Genomic DNA, 27737 nt, shown 5'->3' on the forward strand with positions numbered 1-27737 from the left:
AGTTTAACCAAATATTTTTTTTTAATTTTTTTTTGTATTGATGAAAATATACGACAAGTTATGTCAATGAAAAATGACATTCCCAATATTTAGTCTTCATTTTAACTCTTTAGAAAAGTTTTTAAAATACCGATTACTTCTCAAATGATAAGTGGCCACTCATATTAAACAGAAAGCAGTTTTTAAGTTCTTTTGTATGCAACTTTAATCTTTTTAATGATTGCCTTTTCTTCAATGACACTAACATCCACGTGCGATTAATATGTTCTAATTCTAATCAATTGAGCTTTGTTCAGGTGGTGAGATATCAAAACTCTACTATCTTGGGGGGGGGGATCGCATCTTCATCACATGAGGAGGAGTTTATGAGATCTGTTTCCAGATTTTAAAGTAAACATTCCAATAAGTTAAATTTGCATATCTTTTTCGCAGGTAAAATAATGAATGTTTTATGTCTTATTAATTTTTTTTCTGTTATAATATATTTTTTTGTTTTAAAACTGTTACTATCATACTTGTTTGCTTTCAAATGATTTAATCCTTTTTCTCTCATATTTGTTTGCTTTCAAATGATTTAATTGTTTTTCTCTGATTTTTGTTTGCTTTCAAACGACAGAAATATTTTCTTTTGATTTTTGTTTGCTTTCAAATGATTTAATTATTTTTCTCTGATATTTGTTTGCTTTCAAATGATTTAATTGTTTTTCTCTGATTTTTGTTTGCTTTCAAACGATAGAAGTATTTTTCTTTGATTTTTGTTTGCTTTCAAATGATTTAATTATTTTTCTCTGGTATTTGCTTAATTTAAATATTGTTTCTGTACAAGTAAGTAAATGAGTTATAAGAATTTATAATATAATTATTATTCTTTGACATTTGTTTTGATTTCAGTATTGTTTCTGTATGGATTGTGATAAAATCATCTTTCCAGAAATAGAACAAAAAAGATTAATATCGCAGCTCTACTATGAGATTAAAAGGTCACGTTAGTAAACGGAAAAGCTCTGATTTTTAGTTCCTCCAAAGGATTATAAGATAAACATATGGATAATAGCGATGAAAAAAATTTTGATTTCTTCTCCAAGTTTTAGCAGCAAGCGAAAACTTGTCCTTTTTATTTATTATCATGCGTGAACATGATGTTGTTTTGGTTCTATAATATATACAGAGGCATAATATATAATATATATTATATAATAAGACATGAATAAGAGTGGTTATAATTAAACTTCCCCTATAAACAGCATCATATAACGCAAACGGGTGAACGGATTGCAACGAAATTTGGCAAATAGACTATACACGAGATGCGCACATGGAATATTGAAAAAAAATTAGTTCTAAAATGTCCACCAGAGGACGCTTTTGCCAGAAAAAAATAATTTTAACACAATAAACGACCAAAATGGAATACAGAAACAATATTAACAATCCAGAACAAGAATTATGAGTCATAAAATGTAAAACCGGGAAAAGCTGTCAGTTCTAGGAAAAAGTGTCGAGATTTGCATGTTTGCTAAGAAGAGGAAACTTTATGAAAACAAGTTAGGGTAAGAAACGTTTGCAATCGTTGTCATGTTTTATGTCGATGTTCCCAGCTGTAATGATGATGGTATCTTATCGAGACGGTGTTGCGACGTTGAATGACTGCTTTGAATGAATGAAGGAGTTCTTTAAGAACTCCATAACTCTTCATGTGCAACCATCACAACTGATCAGTTAAGATCTGCTGTTGAACACACTGTCCATCGACTTGAAATTTTGCAGGTGAATTTGGGTGGTCACATGGAGCACCTTTTCCTACATCGTCCTCGACACGATTAGCAACTGCTCCTCTTGTGCAATTTCGTCCTAATATATTCTTGTTTCTGCAAACTGAACTGTCTTTTCTTTTTCTCTCAAACAGCGTACTGTTATTTTTTCCTTACTTTTATTTAATGTGGTTCGATGACAAGATGATCAAAAACTAGTCAATATCTGTTTCTGTATTCCGTTTTGATCGTTTATTGTGTTTAAATTAATGTTTTTTCGTAAAAAGCACATTCTGGTGGACAATTTGGAACTAAAAAAATTCTTGAAATTCCGTGAGCGCATCTCGTGTATAGTCTATATGCCAAATTTCGTTGCAATCCGTTCCCCCGTTTGTGTTGTATGATGCTGTTTATAGGGGAAGTTTAATTATAACCACCCTGTATTTATTACTATAGTAAATATATATATATATATATATATATATATATATATATATATATATATATATATATATATATATATATATTTACTTTAGATTGGTTACTCGTTCTTGCATTTGGTTGGAATTTAGCTGCAGGTGCGCTGTTCCACGAACTGCAAAAAAAAAAAAAAAAAAAAAAAAAAATTTTAAATAAAATATTTTTAATAGTTTTTTTTGGTGGTGGTGGGGGGTTCAATAGGTTTTTTGGTGTATTGCCTAAAAAATTTAAGAATTTTCAGATCATTTTTACTGATTTTACTTTTTCGAGAATTCCTTGTTTTTGGCGTTTAGGAGATATATTTTCATTTTAATAAATAAATTAAACTATGCAAAAAGTTAATAACGAATTTATCATAGCGCATGGCCCGTCGCGCGCTCTACCAAGGGGCACTGTGGATAGCTTTGTGTCAGGAGCATTCACGGAGAAAAAATTACTGACACAATTGTTTTGTTTAAAAAATCTTAAAAATACAAAAAAATATAAAATTTGTGGAAAAGGAAAGTGTAGGACATGTCCTTTGGCAGATAAGGAACAGATCAAAAATGAAAACTCAAAATTACAAACATTCTGTAAAAACAAAAATTTGATTTATCTCCTTAATTGTTCAGAATGTAATTTAAAATATATTGGCCAAACTAGCACCGAGCTTAATTTAAGAATTAACAATCACAGATCCGATATAAAAAACTTCATAAAAAATAGGACCACTGACTTCGAACTGGAGCATTTTCAAAAACATAACTTTAACAATATTAATATCTACATTCTAGAAGACAATATTAACGAATTAAACAAAAGATTAGATCTGGAAAACATTTATATTTGCAACCTGAAAACTTTATTTCCTTATGGTCTCAATAGTAAATTAAATGGGGAAGGTTATGCAGATTTAAACAATAATTGCATTTATAACAAATTTAACATTTTTAAAAATTTTCTAAATAAAGATAACTTTTCTAAAAGATTTAAAAGAGGTAAAGGGAAAGGAGGCAATTTTCAAATTATATTTGAGGAATTTCAAAATTACTGTAATCTGGAACACAATAGTGAAAACATTCACAGAATTAGGAAATACATTTTTGGTCTTAGAAATAATAAAATGAAATGGTTTTTAAATAATAAATTCGGGGAATTAGAGTTTAAAAATTCGTACACTAAATGTATTATTCTAGATCTTATTAAATGTAAACTTAACATTGGAAAAAACGATTTACTTTTTAATAATAAAAATAATGTTTACAAAGAATACTGTGTGATTAAATTCTTGGATATTTACTTTGAATATCTAAAATTACCCAAAATTATACATAATAATAATATATTTTTTCCTCTTGCAGATAAAACTAATGTATCAATAGCGTTTAGTTACACTTCAACTTTAAAGAAAAAAATTTGTAATTATAATTACTATAGCAAAAATTTAGATAAAATAAATAAAACAGATTGTTACTGTAACAAGGAAAAATATAAAGATTTTATAGATATTGATAAAGGTCATATTATTACAGGTAATTTAAAAATTATTGAATCCAACTCTTTAAGAGATTTGATGGGAAGAGGAACAAAATTTAGATTAAGAGAAAAAATAAACCATAACAAAATTTTGATTTCTATTGGTAATGATTTGGATGTTTTTATTGCCAAAATATCTAGAAAATACCACTGGCCTGCGGAAGGTTTCGGGGAATGGAAAGTGAGAATTTTAAAGGAAATTAAAATAAAATTGAATACTGATTTTGACAGATCTAAAGAACGTGGGATTTATTTTAGTAAAACATTAAAAAATGAAATAAAAAATTTAAAAGAAAAATTTGTTATTACAGTAATAGATAAATCAGCAAATAATTTCTGTTTAATTTGTAAATATTATTATAAAGAACTTTTAATTAATGAATATAACTCTAATGCAACTTATATGTTAAAGAACACCGGAAAAAAGGAATTAGATAAAAGAATGCTAGCTTTTGCAAAAAAAACCAAAACTAAGACTTGCTCTCTTAACTATCCTTATTTATTCCCAACAGTTAAATTTCATAAAAATCCATTAAAATTCAGATTCGTAACCTGTAGCACTGGTTGTTATAATTACTATACGGGTAAACATTTCTTTAAATACTTAAAAATTATCCTGGACAAAATAAAAAATGAAGACAACTTTATTATTTCTAGTAACAAAGAAGTATTGGATTTTCTTAAAGATAACAACATTAATAAACTTAATACTTTCGATTTCGAAAATTTATACACTAATCTACCTCATGAAAAATTAATAAAGGTCTGCACTTTTATATATGACGAATATTTAAATGAAAATATCATTCCTAAAAATAACTGGCTTGAGTTATGTAATTTTAATATTACTGAAAATTACGTGTTTAATGGTATTAATTTTTATAAACAAGTCAAGGGCATTCTAATGGGGACAGCTTTCTCAAGTGCTTTAGCTAATATTTTCCTGCATTACTATGAGAAAAAAATAATTAAATATAATTTAATAAACGGGTGGAGATATATTGATGACCTACTTTTGATTAACTTCGACAATACTAATATTATTACTAATTGCTATCCAAAAGATTTAATTCTAAAAGATACAAATATAAATCAACTTGAGGCTACCTTTCTGGATTTAAAAATCGAAATTGCTAATGATAAAACAATAGTTGGTATATACGATAAAAGGGATGATTTCAACTTTAAAATAACAAAACTATGTAACTACCATTCCAATCTAAACTCTAAAATTTTCAAAAATCTAATTTTCTCACAAGTTAACAGGATCAAAAGGGTATGCAATAATAAAAATTCTTATATTGAAGCATCAAATATCCTCCTTAAAAATTTAATTAAAAATGATTTTCCTAGAAATTACTGTAATGTCAATTTTTTAATTAAACAAGGTATGGTTTGGGATTAATCTTTTGGCTTAAATAAAAATAGAAATTTACTTGCATATTGGATCACTCAATAGATGGCGCTGGGTGCCTACCTCTGTTTACATAATTTTCCGTTAACTTTCAAAAACAGGAAATCACAATCGATTGTTTAAAGTTTCATTCACTGTTGGAAGGTATGTTCTGGACTTTTCGTTTTTAATTTTAATTTTAATTTTGTTTTTATTGTTATTGTTTTCATTGTATTTTTACTTTGTGGTTTTTTTCTAATTTGTTATTTTGTATTTCCTTTCTGTTAAAATGGTATATCTCTTGAGCATAATTTCGGGGGATTTTCGGGTCACGAGGAATCATTATTAGACTTAATGTCTGTATGTCCTCACAGAAAAAATCCCTTTATTTGAATCCCTGCCTGAGGGTGACCCTTGAAAAAGTCTTCAGGCCGGATTCTTTTTTAATATTTTTTAATAATTTTTTTGGTTTAATTTTTATTTGATTTTTGTTTTTCCTATTAACTTGATTCTAATACTTTTGTATAAATTCATCTGTGTTTTAGAAGTAGCTGCAATTGCGCTCTCTAAATACTATGAAGTTCCTTTTTGGTTTTAGTTTAAATAGGTAATAAATTTTAGTTGCGATTTCGAAACTGTTTTGTTTCGTTTTCATTTTAGTTTCGTTTTCAAACTTTTTCTTACTTTAGATTGGTTACTCGTTCTTGCATTTGGTTGGAATTTAGCTGCAGGTACGCTGTTCCACGAACTGCAAAAAAAAAAAAAAAAAAAAAAAAAAAATTTTTAAATAAAATATTTTTAATAGTTTTTTTTGGTGGTGGTGGGGGGTTCAATAGGTTTTTTGGTGTATTGCCTAAAAAATTTAAGAATTTTCAGATCATTTTTACTGATTTTACTTTTTCGAGAATTCCTTGTTTTTGGCGTTTAGGAGATATATTTTCATTTTAATAAATAAATTAAACTATGCAAAAAGTTAATAACGAATTTATCATAGCGCATGGCCCGTCGCGCGCTCTACCAAGGGGCACTGTGGATAGCTTTGTGTCAGGAGCATTCACGGAGAAAAAATTACTGACACAATTGTTTTGTTTAAAAAATCTTAAAAATACAAAAAAATATAAAATTTGTGGAAAAGGAAAGTGTAGGACATGTCCTTTGGCAGATAAGGAACAGATCAAAAATGAAAACTCAAAATTACAAACATTCTGTAAAAACAAAAATTTGATTTATCTCCTTAATTGTTCAGAATGTAATTTAAAATATATTGGCCAAACTAGCACCGAGCTTAATTTAAGAATTAACAATCACAGATCCGATATAAAAAACTTCATAAAAAATAGGACCACTGACTTCGAACTGGAGCATTTTCAAAAACATAACTTTAACAATATTAATATCTACATTCTAGAAGACAATATTAACGAATTAAACAAAAGATTAGATCTGGAAAACATTTATATTTGCAACCTGAAAACTTTATTTCCTTATGGTCTCAATAGTAAATTAAATGGGGAAGGTTATGCAGATTTAAACAATAATTGCATTTATAACAAATTTAACATTTTTAAAAATTTTCTAAATAAAGATAACTTTTCTAAAAGATTTAAAAGAGGTAAAGGGAAAGGAGGCAATTTTCAAATTATATTTGAGGAATTTCAAAATTACTGTAATCTGGAACACAATAGTGAAAACATTCACAGAATTAGGAAATACATTTTTGGTCTTAGAAATAATAAAATGAAATGGTTTTTAAATAATAAATTCGGGGAATTAGAGTTTAAAAATTCGTACACTAAATGTATTATTCTAGATCTTATTAAATGTAAACTTAACATTGGAAAAAACGATTTACTTTTTAATAATAAAAATAATGTTTACAAAGAATACTGTGTGATTAAATTCTTGGATATTTACTTTGAATATCTAAAATTACCCAAAATTATACATAATAATAATATATTTTTTCCTCTTGCAGATAAAACTAATGTATCAATAGCGTTTAGTTACACTTCAACTTTAAAGAAAAAAATTTGTAATTATAATTACTATAGCAAAAATTTAGATAAAATAAATAAAACAGATTGTTACTGTAACAAGGAAAAATATAAAGATTTTATAGATATTGATAAAGGTCATATTATTACAGGTAATTTAAAAATTATTGAATCCAACTCTTTAAGAGATTTGATGGGAAGAGGAACAAAATTTAGATTAAGAGAAAAAATAAACCATAACAAAATTTTGATTTCTATTGGTAATGATTTGGATGTTTTTATTGCCAAAATATCTAGAAAATACCACTGGCCTGCGGAAGGTTTCGGGGAATGGAAAGTGAGAATTTTAAAGGAAATTAAAATAAAATTGAATACTGATTTTGACAGATCTAAAGAACGTGGGATTTATTTTAGTAAAACATTAAAAAATGAAATAAAAAATTTAAAAGAAAAATTTGTTATTACAGTAATAGATAAATCAGCAAATAATTTCTGTTTAATTTGTAAATATTATTATAAAGAACTTTTAATTAATGAATATAACTCTAATGCAACTTATATGTTAAAGAACACCGGAAAAAAGGAATTAGATAAAAGAATGCTAGCTTTTGCAAAAAAAACCAAAACTAAGACTTGCTCTCTTAACTATCCTTATTTATTCCCAACAGTTAAATTTCATAAAAATCCATTAAAATTCAGATTCGTAACCTGTAGCACTGGTAGTTATAATTACTATACGGGTAAACATTTCTTTAAATACTTAAAAATTATCCTGGACAAAATAAAAAATGAAGACAACTTTATTATTTCTAGTAACAAAGAAGTATTGGATTTTCTTAAAGATAACAACATTAATAAACTTAATACTTTCGATTTCGAAAATTTATACACTAATCTACCTCATGAAAAATTAATAAAGGTCTGCACTTTTATATATGACGAATATTTAAATGAAAATATCATTCCTAAAAATAACTGGCTTGAGTTATGTAATTTTAATATTACTGAAAATTACGTGTTTAATGGTATTAATTTTTATAAACAAGTCAAGGGCATTCCAATGGGGACAGCTTTCTCAAGTGCTTTAGCTAATATTTTCCTGCATTACTATGAGAAAAAAATAATTAAATATAATTTAATAAACGGGTGGAGATATATTGATGACCTACTTTTGATTAACTTCGACAATACTAATATTATTACTAATTGCTATCCAAAAGATTTAATTCTAAAAGATACAAATATAAATCAACTTGAGGCTACCTTTCTGGATTTAAAAATCGAAATTGCTAATGATAAAACAATAGTTGGTATATACGATAAAAGGGATGATTTCAACTTTAAAATAACAAAACTATGTAACTACCATTCCAATCTAAACTCTAAAATTTTCAAAAATCTAATTTTCTCACAAGTTAACAGGATCAAAAGGGTATGCAATAATAAAAATTCTTATATTGAAGCATCAAATATCCTCCTTAAAAATTTAATTAAAAATGATTTTCCTAGAAATTACTGTAATGTCAATTTTTTAATTAAACAAGGTATGGTTTGGGATTAATCTTTTGGCTTAAATAAAAATAGAAATTTACTTGCATATTGGATCACTCAATAGATGGCGCTGGGTGCCTACCTCTGTTTACATAATTTTCCGTTAACTTTCAAAAACAGGAAATCACAATCGATTGTTTAAAGTTTCATTCACTGTTGGAAGGTATGTTCTGGACTTTTCGTTTTTAATTTTAATTTTAATTTTGTTTTTATTGTTATTGTTTTCATTGTATTTTTACTTTGTGGTTTTTTTCTAATTTGTTATTTTGTATTTCCTTTCTGTTAAAATGGTATATCTCTTGAGCATAATTTCGGGGGATTTTCGGGTCACGAGGAATCATTATTAGACTTAATGTCTGTATGTCCTCACAGAAAAAATCCCTTTATTTGAATCCCTGCCTGAGGGTGACCCTTGAAAAAGTCTTCAGGCCGGATTCTTTTTTAATATTTTTTAATAATTTTTTGGTTTAATTTTTATTTGATTTTTGTTTTTCCTATTAACTTGATTCTAATACTTTTGTATAAATTCATCTGTGTTTTAGAAGTAGCTGCAATTGCGCTCTCTAAATACTATGAAGTTCCTTTTTGGTTTTAGTTTAAATAGGTAATAAATTTTAGTTGCGATTTCGAAACTGTTTTGTTTCGTTTTCATTTTAGTTTCGTTTTCAAACTTTTTCTTACTTTAGATTGGTTACTCGTTCTTGCATTTGGTTGGAATTTAGCTGCAGGTGCGCTGTTCCACGAACTGCAAAAAAAAAAAAAAAAAAAAAAAAAAAAAAAAAAAAAAAAATTTTTAAATAAAATATTTTTAATAGTTTTTTTTGGTGGTGGTGGGGGGTTCAATAGGTTTTTTGGTGTATTGCCTAAAAAATTTAAGAATTTTCAGATCATTTTTACTGATTTTACTTTTTCGAGAATTCCTTGTTTTTGGCGTTTAGGAGATATATTTTAATTTTAATAAATAAATTAAACTATGCAAAAAGTTAATAACGAATTTATCATAGCGCATGGCCCGTCGCGCGCTCTACCAAGGGGCACTGTGGATAGCTTTGTGTCAGGAGCATTCACGGAGAAAAAATTACTGACACAATTGTTTTGTTTAAAAAATCTTAAAAATACAAAAAAATATAAAATTTGTGGAAAAGGAAAGTGTAGGACATGTCCTTTGGCAGATAAGGAACAGATCAAAAATGAAAACTCAAAATTACAAACATTCTGTAAAAACAAAAATTTGATTTATCTCCTTAATTGTTCAGAATGTAATTTAAAATATATTGGCCAAACTAGCACCGAGCTTAATTTAAGAATTAACAATCACAGATCCGATATAAAAAACTTCATAAAAAATAGGACCACTGACTTCGAACTGGAGCATTTTCAAAAACATAACTTTAACAATATTAATATCTACATTCTAGAAGACAATATTAACGAATTAAACAAAAGATTAGATCTGGAAAACATTTATATTTGCAACCTGAAAACTTTATTTCCTTATGGTCTCAATAGTAAATTAAATGGGGAAGGTTATGCAGATTTAAACAATAATTGCATTTATAACAAATTTAACATTTTTAAAAATTTTCTAAATAAAGATAACTTTTCTAAAAGATTTAAAAGAGGTAAAGGGAAAGGAGGCAATTTTCAAATTATATTTGAGGAATTTCAAAATTACTGTAATCTGGAACACAATAGTGAAAACATTCACAGAATTAGGAAATACATTTTTGGTCTTAGAAATAATAAAATGAAATGGTTTTTAAATAATAAATTCGGGGAATTAGAGTTTAAAAATTCGTACACTAAATGTATTATTCTAGATCTTATTAAATGTAAACTTAACATTGGAAAAAACGATTTACTTTTTAATAATAAAAATAATGTTTACAAAGAATACTGTGTGATTAAATTCTTGGATATTTACTTTGAATATCTAAAATTACCCAAAATTATACATAATAATAATATATTTTTTCCTCTTGCAGATAAAACTAATGTATCAATAGCGTTTAGTTACACTTCAACTTTAAAGAAAAAAATTTGTAATTATAATTACTATAGCAAAAATTTAGATAAAATAAATAAAACAGATTGTTACTGTAACAAGGAAAAATATAAAGATTTTATAGATATTGATAAAGGTCATATTATTACAGGTAATTTAAAAATTATTGAATCCAACTCTTTAAGAGATTTGATGGGAAGAGGAACAAAATTTAGATTAAGAGAAAAAATAAACCATAACAAAATTTTGATTTCTATTGGTAATGATTTGGATGTTTTTATTGCCAAAATATCTAGAAAATACCACTGGCCTGCGGAAGGTTTCGGGGAATGGAAAGTGAGAATTTTAAAGGAAATTAAAATAAAATTGAATACTGATTTTGACAGATCTAAAGAACGTGGGATTTATTTTAGTAAAACATTAAAAAATGAAATAAAAAATTTAAAAGAAAAATTTGTTATTACAGTAATAGATAAATCAGCAAATAATTTCTGTTTAATTTGTAAATATTATTATAAAGAACTTTTAATTAATGAATATAACTCTAATGCAACTTATATGTTAAAGAACACCGGAAAAAAGGAATTAGATAAAAGAATGCTAGCTTTTGCAAAAAAAAACCAAAACTAAGACTTGCTCTCTTAACTATCCTTATTTATTCCCAACAGTTAAATTTCATAAAAATCCATTAAAATTCAGATTCGTAACCTGTAGCACTGGTAGTTATAATTACTATACGGGTAAACATTTCTTTAAATACTTAAAAATTATCCTGGACAAAATAAAAAATGAAGACAACTTTATTATTTCTAGTAACAAAGAAGTATTGGATTTTCTTAAAGATAACAACATTAATAAACTTAATACTTTCGATTTCGAAAATTTATACACTAATCTACCTCATGAAAAATTAATAAAGGTCTGCACTTTTATATATGACGAATATTTAAATGAAAATATCATTCCTAAAAATAACTGGCTTGAGTTATGTAATTTTAATATTACTGAAAATTACGTGTTTAATGGTATTAATTTTTATAAACAAGTCAAGGGCATTCCAATGGGGACAGCTTTCTCAAGTGCTTTAGCTAATATTTTCCTGCATTACTATGAGAAAAAAATAATTAAATATAATTTAATAAACGGGTGGAGATATATTGATGACCTACTTTTGATTAACTTCGACAATACTAATATTATTACTAATTGCTATCCAAAAGATTTAATTCTAAAAGATACAAATATAAATCAACTTGAGGCTACCTTTCTGGATTTAAAAATCGAAATTGCTAATGATAAAACAATAGTTGGTATATACGATAAAAGGGATGATTTCAACTTTAAAATAACAAAACTATGTAACTACCATTCCAATCTAAACTCTAAAATTTTCAAAAATCTAATTTTCTCACAAGTTAACAGGATCAAAAGGGTATGCAATAATAAAAATTCTTATATTGAAGCATCAAATATCCTCCTTAAAAATTTAATTAAAAATGATTTTCCTAGAAATTACTGTAATGTCAATTTTTTAATTAAACAAGGTATGGTTTGGGATTAATCTTTTGGCTTAAATAAAAATAGAAATTTACTTGCATATTGGATCACTCAATAGATGGCGCTGGGTGCCTACCTCTGTTTACATAATTTTCCGTTAACTTTCAAAAACAGGAAATCACAATCGATTGTTTAAAGTTTCATTCACTGTTGGAAGGTATGTTCTGGACTTTTCGTTTTTAATTTTAATTTTAATTTTGTTTTTATTGTTATTGTTTTCATTGTATTTTTACTTTGTGGTTTTTTTCTAATTTGTTATTTTGTATTTCCTTTCTGTTAAAATGGTATATCTCTTGAGCATAATTTCGGGGGATTTTCGGGTCACGAGGAATCATTATTAGACTTAATGTCTGTATGTCCTCACAGAAAAAATCCCTTTATTTGAATCCCTGCCTGAGGGTGACCCTTGAAAAAGTCTTCAGGCCGGATTCTTTTTTAATATTTTTTAATAATTTTTTTGGTTTAATTTTTATTTGATTTTTGTTTTTCCTATTAACTTGATTCTAATACTTTTGTATATGTATATATATATATAATTTTTTATTTGTATTTTTAATTTTTCTAGTTCGCAAAAAAAGTTTTGTGGCTCAAATAATTTTGAAATTAAGGTGAAAAAAATCGTTTTTCTAAACGTTGACGACTGCGCAATACTATAGTCACGTGATCATTCCAAACTAGTTTAAACCGGATTTTCTCAAAAAAGAAAGAAAATAAAATAAAAATGAAAAAAAAATGTCTTTCAAATAACGTTTTGGAGTTTAAACGATTAAAAAAAAATAAAAAAAAAAAAATATCGTTTTTTAAATATTGACGCATGAGTAATCTGATAGTCACATGATTGTTTAAAACCGGTTTAAACTGGATTTTCAGGAAGAAAAATTCAGGCGTTGAGAAGAAATTTTCGAACTCGACTGATTTTGAAATGATCATAAATGCTTTTCTAATTGGTGGTGATTGCGAAATATGAGTCATGAGAACATGGTGAAGAGAAAAAAAATAGTCTCACATGATAATTTGAATTTTACGATAAAAGACTTTTATTTATTCATTTATTTTCATTTGTTAAGTAGAGAATTCCTGGCCTGGCGTATTATGAGCTTTTTTAAAACTGACATAAAAAATATACGTTTTTAAAATATTCAGTCGTCTTTCCTGCATGAAATAAATAGATTAGATTTCTCATTGATTCTTATCGTTATCGATTCTTATTGATTCTTATGACGTTTGTGTAAAGGAAATCTAAGGAACAGACCGTTTGAGATACCACATTTGGCCCAAATATATCATGGAAGATGAAAATATGACTTCGAAGCGATGTTTTGAAATTTTTAATGAAAATTGAAAGAAACGATATTAATTAAAAATTAAGCAAATTTTTGATGCTTTTTCATTATTAATCCCAAAATTGTCACAGCAGAAAAATCTTTCATTATCTGGAAATTTCAAAGGTTCAGTTTTTGTAGTTCATTTTTTAAAAATAATTAAAAAAATATTTAAAGAATATTTAACACAATATATTTCGATATTGTAAAGAATCTCAAATAGTTTTTATTATTGGTACATTTTTTTCATCCTGGAGTTTTCTTTCATTGTTTAATATGAATATATGAATACGTGATTTTATCCCATAGTAAATTTATTTCCTTATAAAGTGTATTTTTCATATACTTTTTTTGAGATTTTGTAGCACTAAAAGATAAGGTTTCGCTTCAAAAGTAAGCAATAAAAAGTGTTTTGAAATGCTTTCATTTTTAAAGATTGTTACTCTTTCCTCAAATAGAAAAAAAGTATAAAAATATATTATCGTTCTTATTCATTTAAAAATTATTTTGTAGTGTAAGAAGCAGAATTTTATGTTGAATCAGAGAACTTACTATTAAATCATCTTCTAAGATATTGCCAAAGATATTTTATAGTACAAATAAGAATAGTATGCTGAACGATTCTATTTCTGTGTTCATATTTTAAGAAATGCTTTCTTTCAGCAATAAAAGCTCTTGAATTAGTTGTAGTTTTACAGGTTTCGTTTTAATAATTTCTGTTACAAAGTTGAAATTTTAGAAGAGATGACAGAAAACTAAAAAAACGTAGAGTACTATGAATATAATAGTGTAAGGCGTCAATAATGTATTAGTTATATGACTATCAAAATTTAAAGCTTAAAAATATTTTGCAGATTATACTATTACGGATTTCACAGGGTTCGTCTGTAGTGGGTGTATGGTGTGAAAACTTTGTCAGCAGACCTCAGAAGAAAACAACGACTGACGTTTATTACACAAAGAACACGAGAACACAGACGACACAAATACAAAGACGACAACTGTATACAGCCGAGACGAACACAAAGCAGCACACTACAACAAACAGTAGCCCTCAAGTAATAATCGACCATAGCATTCAAAGCGGCCAGACAGAATCCAGCAGCAGAGGGGTTTCTGGGAGCTTCACCCTACGGTCTCTCCAAACGGCTGAAATTCTCACGGTCCCTCGCTTTAGCTGTATCCAATTGCCGACTCACTACCACACGACTGGTTACTCCTCACAGGACTCGATGCTGCTTCCACAATAGACAACAGGACTCGGCACACAGCTCAGTTCAGCACTAGCTTGAGTCCACACAAACGCTGGCACTCCGCCGTTGCTTCGCTACCCTCTCGAAGACTCGTTACTTATCTACGACTCTGACTACGCTACTCACAGCTTGAGACTGCCGTCCTTTTTTAGTTCCCGGGAGACGGGCCAAGAATCTTCTAGGCCAATCAGGCGTATCTTGGTTCCTAATGGGCAGATCGTTAAAATGCTCGAAGTTTCCGGGACTTATCTATTTTGTCGCCAAAGTCCCCAAGTTCTGAGATCACTGGCTCGGCACCCGAGCAGCATCCAGTACAGACGATTGTAAATTAATCTTTCCGGTGATAGAAATAACCGTGCTGGGAAGCAACTTTACAAGCTTTTAACAATACCATTAAATTCAAACTAAATAAAATATTTAATTGAAATTATAACGACTATTAATTCCAACGAATCAACTGGCTGTTAAAAACTGCTAGTATTTGCTAAAATATTTAAATAATATTTACTTAAAATTTCATTTTAGATGGAAATGGATAATTCAAGATCTGAATTTTTGCGTTATGACACAACTGATACAAATGATCCTGTCACAGTAAAAAATATGCAAGAAATAAATGAGACAGAAGAAACTAGAGCTAGATGTCTTGAAATACTTCGCAGAGACTTAAAAAGTAAAATTTTTATAATATATTGTTTGTATTTAAATAAAAGGTTTTAAATTATTTAATTATTTTATGTGCTTATTGTTAAAAATCATGGATCTGCTAAAAATATAAAAAAAGAGCTAAGTAAAAATCATGATGTCTTTGGCAACATTTCTCGCCAACAACTCAAATCTTCGCCAAAAAACTATTTACTAATTCCTAAAAATTAACAGTTTGGCGAAAAAATACATTAAAAAAAATTCAACTCTAGTGACCGCTGCTGATTTAAAAACTGATTTAAACTGATTTAAAAATACATTTGTTTTTTTGTATTACAATTATTATATTACTGTGTAGTTTAAACTGTTTATAGTGTAAATAGTAAATATTGACTGGCAACAATTTACGTATTTCGAGATTAGAAATGTGCATTTATATAAGCAATTTGTGGTTTAAATATATCATCTTCTATTTTCACGGCTTTAAGAAAATGGTATTTTTGTATATATCAAATCTTATCAAAGTTTTTCTATCTAATAAAATAATCAAAAGTTTTACATGCAGCCTCATAATCAGAACTGGGATTTTAGCGTTTAAATTTCATCAAATTAAATAAATTCACAGTGTAGGAATATCTACAGAATGAAACATCAATCTAATTTTTAACTTTACTGTTTGTTATTTTTCATCACATTTTCTCCAGCATAGTCTGTCTTAAACGGAAGTCATTATAAAAATCAGCAAGTACATCATATAACATTTCCACAACATTTCACAAGCTAAAAAAATATAGAATACGGATATTCGAACATTATCCCTTCTATTTCATGAACCGCTTTTAACATGTGCCAATGATTTGAAAAATGAATGTAAAGAACACATGTTAAAATTAATGAAACTCTGTTGGTGATTTTTAGAGATACTGCATTCATTTATACATGAATAGATATACTTGCATCAAGTTAAACTAATTGAGGGATTTAAATCAAAATCTGATGTGCATCTACTATTCTATATATAATAGCATATGGTCATACACAGAGCAAAATGTCGTATGTCAAAAATTGCTTTCTGTAGCAATACACTGAATGATGTGACTTTGTATAACGGAAATATGTCAAGTTGGCAATACCAAATAGCAAGATGACAGCTAAAGTATATGACATGGCTAATAGAGCAAACGCCGGCGTCCTTGCATAGGGGTAGCGACTCTTCCCCGTGTTCTAGGCGTCCCGGATTCGAATCCCGTTTCGGGCATGGTTGTTCATCTGTATTCTATCTGGGAGGTGTGTGAATGTGCCCCCCTGTAAAAAGGGATGTGCAAGCGAGTGTATGAGTTTCATCTTCATATGAGCTATAAGTCAGACTTCTGCCCTCGGGTGCTCAGGGGCCTTTACCCTCAGAAGCTACTGCACCCCCTTTCCGTGGTAAAGCGGACACGGCATCACCATTAATAGAGCAAACACTTTCAATGATAGTTCAGAAGTGATAAAAAAATCTGTGAATTTTTCAATAAGAAATGAAAATTTGAGTAGGATTTAAATAATTAGTCTTTAAATATGGCCACTTAATTGCATTGTTTATCTTGGTAGCCATCTTGCAATTTCACATAGGCGATTGATATATTTTGACGAATAATATCTGTCACCTCTAATGAGAGTATCTAAATATGATACCTCAAATTTGCAAACCGAACTTTTTGTTGAATATGGATCCTAATGTAGATATTTAATAATTTCAGGGGTGAAGGATCTTGAACCATGTTTGGATGAGATATTTCTGTCGCCTTTTATGAGGGTATCTAAATATGATACCGCGAAAGCATTTCAGCGAGTTATCAAGTACTACCAACAGTTAGACGTGTATCTAGATATCTACAAGAAATTTTCTTTTCCCCTTCAAGAAGCTGAAAGTATACGTCATTTGAAGTTATCTCCTTATAGATGTGCGGATAACTCATTTTTACTTTTTGGAAAAGCAGGTAAATGTTTTATTAAACTCTTAAATCAATCTAAAACCAGTGGGGAGGGTCTCCCCAAAACTTTCTCGCATACTCTCTAATAAACTTGTCCTTCGAGAGAACATCTTACATGAAATTGGCATACAATATTTACGAAATATTAACTTTTGACGTGAATTTAGCATTTTTACTGAATCTATTGTGTTATGTTTGGCGAGTTATTTGGCGATTAATCCCTGGCAGGCGTTAATACTATCCAAAAATCGAATTTGTATTAAAGACACGTTTTTCTCAATCTCTTGAAATAAAGATTTGAAAACTGCACTTCTAGTTACAAAATCTCATACCAAATTTGATGTATTATAGTCATTGCGTTTTAGAACAATCACGTTTACATGTTTCTAAAAGCACAGACTGACTGACAGTCAACCCTTAGTTGGATTTAGCTCAAAAATTGATAGGTATCTACTATCTACACTGTAGATGCTAAATCTGTGCACCGAATTTTATCTATCTAGCTCTCGTCGTTTTGTAATTATTGTGTTAACTTATATTTGAACAGTCGGACAGACAGACTGCCTCTCAACACATTTTGCTCAGAATTTGATGGATATCTGCAAATTTGATGTAAATACCGTATACCAAATTTCACCCTTCTAGATCAAAGCGTTTTTTACTTATCTTTGCCACAGACAGACGGACGGTTTCTAAAAAATTGTTTTTCGAACTCAGAGAAGTCTAAAACTTGAAAATTTGTCAAAATTTCGAGTTCGCATTTTTTGACGCTTACTATATTTTCTCTTTACTACGTATGCTAGAAAATAAAAATAAAAAACCATTATTTCGGTATATATATATATTCAGAATTGTACGAAAAAATATAACAGGAAATATTTAAACAGAGATTGAAATATCGAAGAATGATAGTGTTGCGGGCTTTACACATACGTCTTGTATTCACCTGGTTACTTATCTCAGCTATTGAATTGGTGCGTTACAATTTACAAAAGGGATATCAGATTAAAAATCTCATCATGTTAAAACGAACTCTCAGTGTTTTGAAACACGTGAAAACAAAAACATTAATAAGTTTAAACTGAATAATTTAATATTTATTTTGGTTTTGAGAACTATTAAAATATTTAAATCGATTATTCACAATTTCGATATTTTGTTGCATGCATTTATATAAATGAGTATTTTTGATACAAAATCGTGTTTCAAACTAATTTTGAAAATTTATTAAAATTCAAGAAAAAAAATTGTACTAAAAAGTTTTTATCATTAAAATTTTATATCTTTAATTTATTAACTTGTAGGAATTTTATTCACCAATATACTCTGAATCCATCCAGGGAAAATATTCAATTCCGATAAATCTTTATTCCATTTAAAACATGATAATAATTTTAAAGTCTTTTTTCGTGGTGAACAGATTTCACCAAGATGTAATTGTATCCAAATTTGGTAACTCTGAGTTTGACGTTTTACATTGTATATACAAATTATTGAAAACAAATTATTGACGTGACAAATTATTTATCGTCCTAGAACTTATAGTTGTTAAATTCGCACCGAACTTTCCTAGAAATGTAAACTGAAGCAAGGAAGATCTATTGTTATTCAGAGTTCCCTTCAACCTTTTAAAAAATTATTGTATTTTACTCTTTATTCGTTTATTGAATAAATTAAATGCTGAGAGTGCACATTTTTTAAAATCTTCTTTCAATTAAATGTTAAAATTTAAAGACGCTATTAAGTCGCCAAGTATAACAATTACATATAATAATTCTGCTGTGAAACTTTATTTGAAAAATGCATATTATCAGATATAGTTGGCTTAGATAACAAGAAAATTTTAATATAATTTTCCCAAAAATTAATCATTATTTCAATCAATGCAATCTTTGACACAACTGTTCCAAATTGGCCAAGATTTGCACAAACAATTTGACATGGCTTGATAACCCTCAATTGGTAAAGTGAGGATTTGTGCATGACTTGATCATATTAAAACTATTAATTTAACTATTATATTTAATTTTTTATTTATTGCCTATTTTGTTTTATTCATTCATTATGTTTTTATTCCTTAATCTTAAAGAATATTGCATTTATTTTATTTTCCCCCACTCAGCAATTGACTACAGAAAATACACTTTTGCTCACCGCTTCTACCTAGAATTAGTCACATCTCACAACTTCATACAAAATCCAGTCAATCAGATATGCGGGGGAACATTTGTTTTTGACTATGAAGGAATGGACATCCATGGTTATCTAGCTTTTACACCTTCCTGGACTCGCGTGTTTGTCGATTCGTTATTGGTGAGAAAAATAATTCATTATTTTTTTCATATTTTTAAAAGTATTTATGTTTTCGAAAAAATTATTATTTAAAATCTTTTTATTCTTTTAGTTTGATCATCATTTCTGTTCAAATGCGATAACGCACCATTTGTTGGCGTAAAAAGACATAGTGGAAAGTTTAATAATCAACGTTGATTATAAATTTTACAATTTTAACTTCACTTAAAAGTAAAGCCGGCGCTCTAGCATAGGGGTAGCGCGTCTTTCCCGGGTTCGAGTCCCGGTTTGGGCATGGTTGTTCTTCCGTTGTTCTTTCTGTGAGATGTGTGAATGTGCCCTCCTGTAAAAAGCGGTTGTGCAAGCGACTGAGTGATGCGTGAGTAGCAAAGTCGTACTCTTGGTCCTAGCTGGCGCTACTATAAAAACAAGAGACGCTCCCCCTCCGGCTTATAATCGCTGTCTTCGTAACAGCGGACTTGTCCGTGACAAGTGCCATAAGAAACAACAACTTTAAAGTTATAATTTTAAAAATTTTGAAAGTAATACTAGAATATTTTGGTAACTTATAGTATTGAAATCAAAAATTAAATTTTAAATCATTTTTTTTTGTAAACGTAAGAAAAATCTTAAAATTATTATATATCTGAAAAACTAATAATACATTTCCATTTTTATATATCTTGCATGCAACCAGGTTGGAGTTTGATTTAAAAAAATCATCAACAGTTGTCTGAAATGCTGAGTGAGTGTAAAGTGTAAGTACAACAGCACAAATAAAATTATATTCATTGAAATAGTTCCAGTAATGTTTAGACAAACAAAATAAGTTCAAAGTTTTTAAGTAAGACACTGAATATATGGCATTTAACTGCATAATTTAAGCAATATTTTCCGCTTCATAATACCCCTTATGAAATTATCCATAATCCCAGCATTAAATTCTTCTTATTGTCTTGTGATATGATTTCATTTAAATTCTTTTGTTTCAGAATACCTACCCTTGTCGAGTGAAAGCCATGCATGTGGTTAATATGCCTTCGTTTTTTCCACTAATATTAAAAGTTCTTAATCAATTTCTACCGAAAAAAATTAAGAATCGAGTAAGTTACTCAAATTTTATATGTAAAGAAATGATATTTTTATTAGAGAAATTAACTCATTTGAGTTTTTTTTCAGGTATTTTTTCATGCAAAGAAAAATGATTGGAAAGATCTACATGCATCCATTTCTCCCGAGATTCTTCCTGAAAAATTTGGCGGGAAATTGAAAGAAGACGAGCTTGTCAATATTATGCATGATTTAAAAGCCGAAGAAGAGAAATTTCTTAGTTTTTTCGCTTATGGTAATATCAAAACAAAGAAAGATAGATTATCCATGAAAGTGTTTCAATAAATCAACAGGTGGGAATTTTTAACTGTCTCAAACTGAATGTAAATAATCATAACACCTGTCTGAGCTTTTTGTTTCAACAAGAATATTTCTTATTTAAAATTATAGCTCATGTTTCCTTTTTGTTTTATTAAAAACTATTTATTGAATAAAATTTTATGTTGTTTTGAAAGTATCGAAAATCATTTACTTTTATGATCATTTTTTTACAATGTGTGTTAAAAACTGTTACGTGATGTGCTACAAATTGTGTTTTAAAAAAGTTTACAAACTAATGGTAGAGTATCCTTCGTTTAATTCTAATTAGATTTCGGTTATTTTGACTCGAACTTTATAACAAGTGAAATTTTTTTTCCTTCAGCTTTTTGAGTATTTTTAAATAACTGTCAAAGGGCCGGGATATCCTGGTTGGTAGGGCGTTGGATTCTCATTCTTTGGGTTGCTAGCTCGAACCCCACCGACCGAAGACTCTCCGTGTGTGCGGTGACCGGCGCACGTATAAATCTGTCGTGGTCACAAAGTCCTCCATCTCGAGAGTAATACCACTGGGGGCACTGGATCAGAGGTGATCGTTCTCTGATTCACGTCTAAATTACGATCTGTGCATGAATGAAGTCCGAAGTAAAAAGGGTTGTGACGTTGTGTAACTAAGTCGTACTGTTGGCCCTAGATGGCGCTACTGTAAAAACAAGAGACGCACCCTTGGCTTAAAATCACTGACTTCTAAAGTCAGTGGGCTTCTCTATGACAAGTGCCATTAGAAACAACAACAAATAACTGCCACTATCAACAGAAATTGATGAGAAAACATAGGTGAAACCTGTCTTTCATTTTTACCCACCTACCGATGACTCCATATTTGCAGACTCCTGAAAGGGCACAAGTTATCAGATAGTGAAATATTATATTTTTGACAAGGAACGTAGAGCTTATTTTGGAGGTTCATTTGTATTGTATATTTTTTTGTATGTTGGTTTCGTCCATACAGATTGATTAAATTGATACAGGCTTCAAAAACACTTGTCCAAAAAATGTAGGAATTATGACACTGACCTCAGGAGACCAAGTCTGATTTAAAGACATTTTATGGATTCTATGGATGTGGAAATTGCCATCTATATATTGTCACGTAGATTCTATAGTATAGAACTGAATGGCACACACAAGAGGTAGAGCTAAACCAATTTATTAACTGAACTCTGAACTGAGAATACAGCAACTGACAAATCTTCTGCTTTTATACAAGCAAAGAAAGTTCCAGAATACTTTTCTGGAGACAGTAAGAAAAGTCCAGAACACTTGTCTGGCAAACTAAAGAAATGTCCAGTATCTTCTGGAACATGAAATAAAGGAAAACATAAAATCAAGTAATTAAATATTTACACATACTATGAATCCCATCGTCTCTAACGGGTTCGAACTCAAGGTCTTTTGATTATGAGACCAGTGCCATGACCATTCGGCCATGGAGATTCGACTGCCTCTCTTCAATGCGGCAATATACTTCAAAGTAGTTACGAACTATCATTGATTCATCAATATCCATCTTCCAGCAATGACAAATCTTCAGGTCATTTTGGGAATATAAACGTCTTATAATATCCAGATGTTATTAGAAGATCGTGAGCAAGTAAATGGCTTAATTTGTGAATGTTCAGAGGGTATAAACTGAACAGACTGTACTGTAGAGAAATTGACTAACAATGAACTGTTGTTGTGTCGTAATTTGCAAATGCTTAGAAATAAAATCGAGCCTTGTTGAAGTGGAAATGTGATTTCAAACTGTAAGTTTAAGATGGGAAAGGTGGCATTCCTAATAAAAAAAATTCTTTTCTAACGGTGGCATTCCTAATAAAAAAAATTCTTTTCTAACGGATAGCATATTCAAATGCCATTAGAGAATGAGATGCCTCTAGAGAATGAGATTTCAAAAATATCGCTGAAAAAAATCACTCCCTTCTTGAAAGTATTCATATTAAAATGCACCAAATAAGACCCGAGAAAGCGCACTACCATCTGGTCCTTAGTTGCAGATTATGACTAATTGGAGGCCAATGTATTAGTTTTACATTCAAAGGAAAAGGTCAGAATACTATTCAACTTATGCCAGGTCCCAATTTTCATGGATAAAAATTACATGATCTCGAACAAAAAAATATTTATCATAATTTCGAAGGAAAACCCCATCAGAACCCGGGCCCCGAGAATTTTGTTTCTCCTACAAGACATACATTTTTTTTGATTGAGGAAATCTAACCATTAGAGCTCTTCATATGCATCTCTGAAACAGAAGTTTATCGTTTTATTGTGATAATGTAATAATATATGAATCTGCACTATTAAGAAAATGCAATAACTTTATTTTTATAAACAATTGCTGTTTGTTATTTGATTTTTACATTATTCTTTAACATATGACACTATTATATATACAAATATATACATAATATAAAAATAATGTAAACCACGACAATAACATCAGTTAAATTTTTTTGGCTATTTAATAATTAATTTTCTAACTGTAAAGAAAATAACTTTTTTTTACTTTATGGTCCTTGGGATTACTTGATTATTCCTATATTATGCCATTATTTCACCAATACCACCAAGATAATGGATTTACTTGGCGATCTTTAAATTACGTCAAAAGTAAAAAAAAAAAAAAAAAAAACCAATGCAGCATTATTTCTGATTTCACATTTGACTTTCGTTCCAGAATTAGTGAATTTTTGTAAAGAACTTAAAAATATCAAACTTTTTTTTTTAATTAAAGCTTTCCATCGTGTATCTTTTTCAATGAATCTATTTTATAAATGAGCTGTTTAAAGATGCATCATAAAATGTGACCTTTCCAGAACTTTTCTCAATATATTATTCAAAAAAAAAAATATTACCCTTATTCTTTGAAGATTTTCCTGTAGTAATTAAAGAAAATTTCATTTTTATCTACAAAACCATTGCTTTGTCCTTTTAATTGTTTCATGACAAAGCTTTTGCTAATTTTTTTTACTAACTTTTACGAAGGGGAGGAAAGAATTTGCTATAGTTGCACTACATTGTATCAATCTGATACCTTATATACAACGGTATCAGATGCCTTATATGTTGATATGATACCTTATATACAACGTTGTATATGATACCTTATATACAACGGTATCAGATACCTTATATGTTGATATGATACCTTATATACAACGTTGTATATGATACCTTATATACAACGGTATCAGATACCTTATATGTTGATATGATACCTTATATACAACGTTGTATATGATACCTTATATACAACAGTATCAGATACCTTATATGTTGATATGATACCTTATATACAACGGTATTAGATACCTTATATGTTGATATGATACCTTATATACAACGTTGTATATGATACCTTATATACAACAGTATCAGATACCTTATATGTTGATATGATACCTTATATACAACGTTGTATATGATACCTTATATACAACAGTATCAGATACCTTATATGTTGATATGATACCTTATATACAACGTTGTATATGATACCTTATATACAACGTTGTATATGATACCTTATATACAACGTTGTATATGATACCTTATATACAACGGTATCAGATACCTTATATGTTGATATGATACCTTATATACAACGTTGTATATGATACCTTATATACAACAGTATCAGATACCTTATATGTTGATATGATACCTTATATACAACGTTGTATATGATACCTTATATACAACGGTATCAGATACCTTATATGTTGATATGATACCTTATATACAACGTTGTATATGATACCTTATATACAACGGTATCAGATACAGACTAAGAATCGCAGGTATTCGGTATTAGTTTTTGAACTATTGACACTCTTCTCGATCTTACGTTTTTGACCTGGTGATATATCTGATAAAAATATCAGACCGATATTGTCGAACTTACTATTCTATCCCAACTACTATTAGCAAGGATGATGTATCCCCAGCTTCTCCTATAGTAACAATTAACAATGCCATTCCGTTCCTCATCTCAGTACTAACATCCAAGGTCATCAGTGCCTCTACCGAAGAATCGAAATCCCAAATTAGAATCGTATTCGTATAAATCAGTCGTTAGTATCCCCACAAGCGTGAGAATCGATATCCACAGACTATCAGGTGCCATTCATACTGGAGAAGACTATTATCAGTTATATCGGGTATGCAAGTATCAAATACAAACGAGTCGAGTACTGGTATCAACTTGCATTTGATGCAATAAAACTGGATAACAACCCAAATTTACTAAAGATTAAAGTAAAAAGAAAAAATATTAAAAATCAGTCACCCATACCACTGAAGATAAAATTTTAATCTATATTTGAAATTAGGTGAAATAAAGAACAAAAGGTTTCAAAGTAATTTTAGCAATGTCAGCTTGAAACTGTACGTCTCGCATACAAAGCTGCCATTCTAGGATAAAAGCTACATAAATTTTACATGTTCGAAACTGTCAGAAAAAATGTTTTATCAGAAAAACTATAGAAGCTGGTTTATGCCAAGTTTTTACACACCGCTTAAGAGGAATGTTGACCTAAGTATTATATTTGATAGTTCAGACATTCTGCTCTTCGCAAGATTTAAAGCAAGCTTTCCAATAATTGACAAACTTCATAAAGGAGATTTTTTTCTCTCGTTCATATGAAATACTCGAAGTGGATCGCAAAAAACTAATTCGATATGGCGATTCCTCGCGTTTCAGACTTCCTAAAGCCCGAAAAGCACATATTTGGGATTATTTTTTTCTGTGAACATGATAGCTGAAAAACACTTTGAGCTATGCAAATGAAATGTACTGTGTGGTCTTTGCAATTTTAGATTTCTTTTGCGATCAAATTTTGGATGAAAATTGGTAGAAATCTTACCTGATATTTAAATGCCATGCTATTTCAGTATCTATACTGCCGATGCCATCGAATTTAAAACCAAATTCATGAAATGGCATGCCATCTTCCCGATTTGTAATTTTGCATGCATATAAATGAGAACCTCGAAAACATAACGCAGGTAAACAAAATTTAGTTAACAGTTGTATCATATTTAAAATGTATTGTTACGAAATTTCCCGGGGTTCGTTTGGATAGTGGAAGTTATATGGTGTGAAGAACGCTCAATCAGCAGGCGGCAGTAGAAAATAAAACAACGACGTTTATTTACACGAAGACACACAGGACAGCACAAAGACGACAACTATATATAGCACAGAAGACGATTATCTTCAGCCGAGACGTGCAGCAACAACAGCATACACAGCAGCATATAACAAAACAGACAGACAGTAGCGTACAGCTTAGTTCAGCACTAGCGTCACTCCGTCGCTGCTCCGCTTATCTCTGGAAGGCCAGTTCTTTGCCGTCGATTCCGACTACTCTGCCCTAGCAGCTGCAGCCGCCTTCTTTTATAGGTCTCAGGAGGCGGGGCTAGAAGCCTCTCAACCAATCAGGAACGTTCGAGGCGTATCTGGTTCCTACTGGACGGATCGGGAAAATTTTCGAGGTTTCGGGTAAAATCTATTTTGGCTCCAAAGTCGCCAAGTTTGTCGCCAAGCTCCGGAACCTCCGACGCGACACCGGACTCCGTCCAGTACTGTAAACATGACTGTAAAACATTCTTTCCGATGGTGGAACCAACTATGCTGGGAAGCAGCATTACAGATTCGTAACAGCATTATTAATTATTGAACCATATCTTCAAAAGGTTGAAAGTCGGTCAACTGTGTTTAATGCATATAAATGTTTTAAAAAAAATTAAGATTGAAATTTGGTATGCGATAATTAAACCGTAATTTCATGTCAAAGACCAGATTGTCGTAATTCCTGTTCCTGATTGGAATGGAGTCAATACATAGATACCGGCTTTCTTTATTATACTACGAATATCACTTATGAATGGGACTTTGGAAATAAAAATCTGAATATTCGTGTCATCCATGGCCTTGCCCCCAAGATCCGCAATCTTATGAGAATACAAGGAAATATCTTTATTAGATAGTTTTAAAAAATTTCAGGCTGCCTTCTCATGCTTATTCCAATTCTATTTATAGTAGAGAACTTCGCATAATTCTGCATTAGGTAAGGAAAAGGATCAAATAACTTTCCAGTTTTTCTGGTGTGTTTTATAAAAATTGACTTCGTATTTACAATTTCAAATTATATGATGTTTTAGAAGTATTCCTACTTTTTATTTGGGGGGCAGGAGAAAAAACAATCTCCCAAGATAGTATTTTTTTCCTTCAACAAGTTCAGGATTTGGGGACAAAAAATGCGAAAACTTAAAACATCAAATTTATACCCTGCTTCACTGAGGTACAAAATTTTCTGCTAAAAAATTGATCGATCAAATATTAAAGAATAAGTTTCCAGGAATAAAAGACACAAATCACATTTTCATAACAATCATTTATTAATCAATGAAATAACATTATTACAGCAGGGTAACGATTAATCAGTAGTACTCAATTACAACACATAACAAATCAGTCAGAACAGTTAAAAAAAGGCAATTTAAATGCATTGCTTCCAATATTAAAGATGAGCTGTGTAACATCTGATGACTTGACAACAAACTAAACA

At 29.5% G+C, this 27737-nt stretch overlaps 1 protein-coding gene across 1 annotated transcript; it reads left to right on the forward strand.

The window, feature by feature from the left end:
- The first annotated feature begins 337 nt into the window (after nt 1-337).
- LOC129976039 (alpha-tocopherol transfer protein-like) lies at nt 338-21288 on the forward strand. The gene is made up of 6 exons (XM_056089387.1): nt 338-432; nt 15347-15494; nt 17209-17448; nt 19565-19755; nt 20727-20837; nt 20914-21288. The coding sequence occupies exons 2-6, from the start codon at nt 15347-15349 to the stop codon at nt 21127-21129; spliced, it is 906 nt and encodes a 301-aa protein (XP_055945362.1). The 5' UTR covers nt 338-432; the 3' UTR covers nt 21130-21288.
- Nucleotides 21289-27737: the final 6449 nt, after the last annotated feature.

This window comes from Argiope bruennichi, chromosome 7, assembly GCF_947563725.1.
Source record: "Argiope bruennichi chromosome 7, qqArgBrue1.1, whole genome shotgun sequence".
Classification (NCBI taxonomy): Eukaryota; Metazoa; Arthropoda; class Arachnida; order Araneae; family Araneidae; genus Argiope; species Argiope bruennichi.

Coding starts and splice junctions, on each gene's coding strand:
- LOC129976039 (XM_056089387.1), top strand. CDS start 15,347: ATGGAAATGGATAATTCAAGATCTGAATTTTTGCGTTATGACACAACT. Junction 19,756..20,726: donor TGTTTGTCGATTCGTTATTG/GTGAGAAAAATA, acceptor CTTTTGTTTCAG/AATACCTACCCTTGTCGAGT. Junction 20,838..20,913: donor CGAAAAAAATTAAGAATCGA/GTAAGTTACTCA, acceptor GTTTTTTTTCAG/GTATTTTTTCATGCAAAGAA.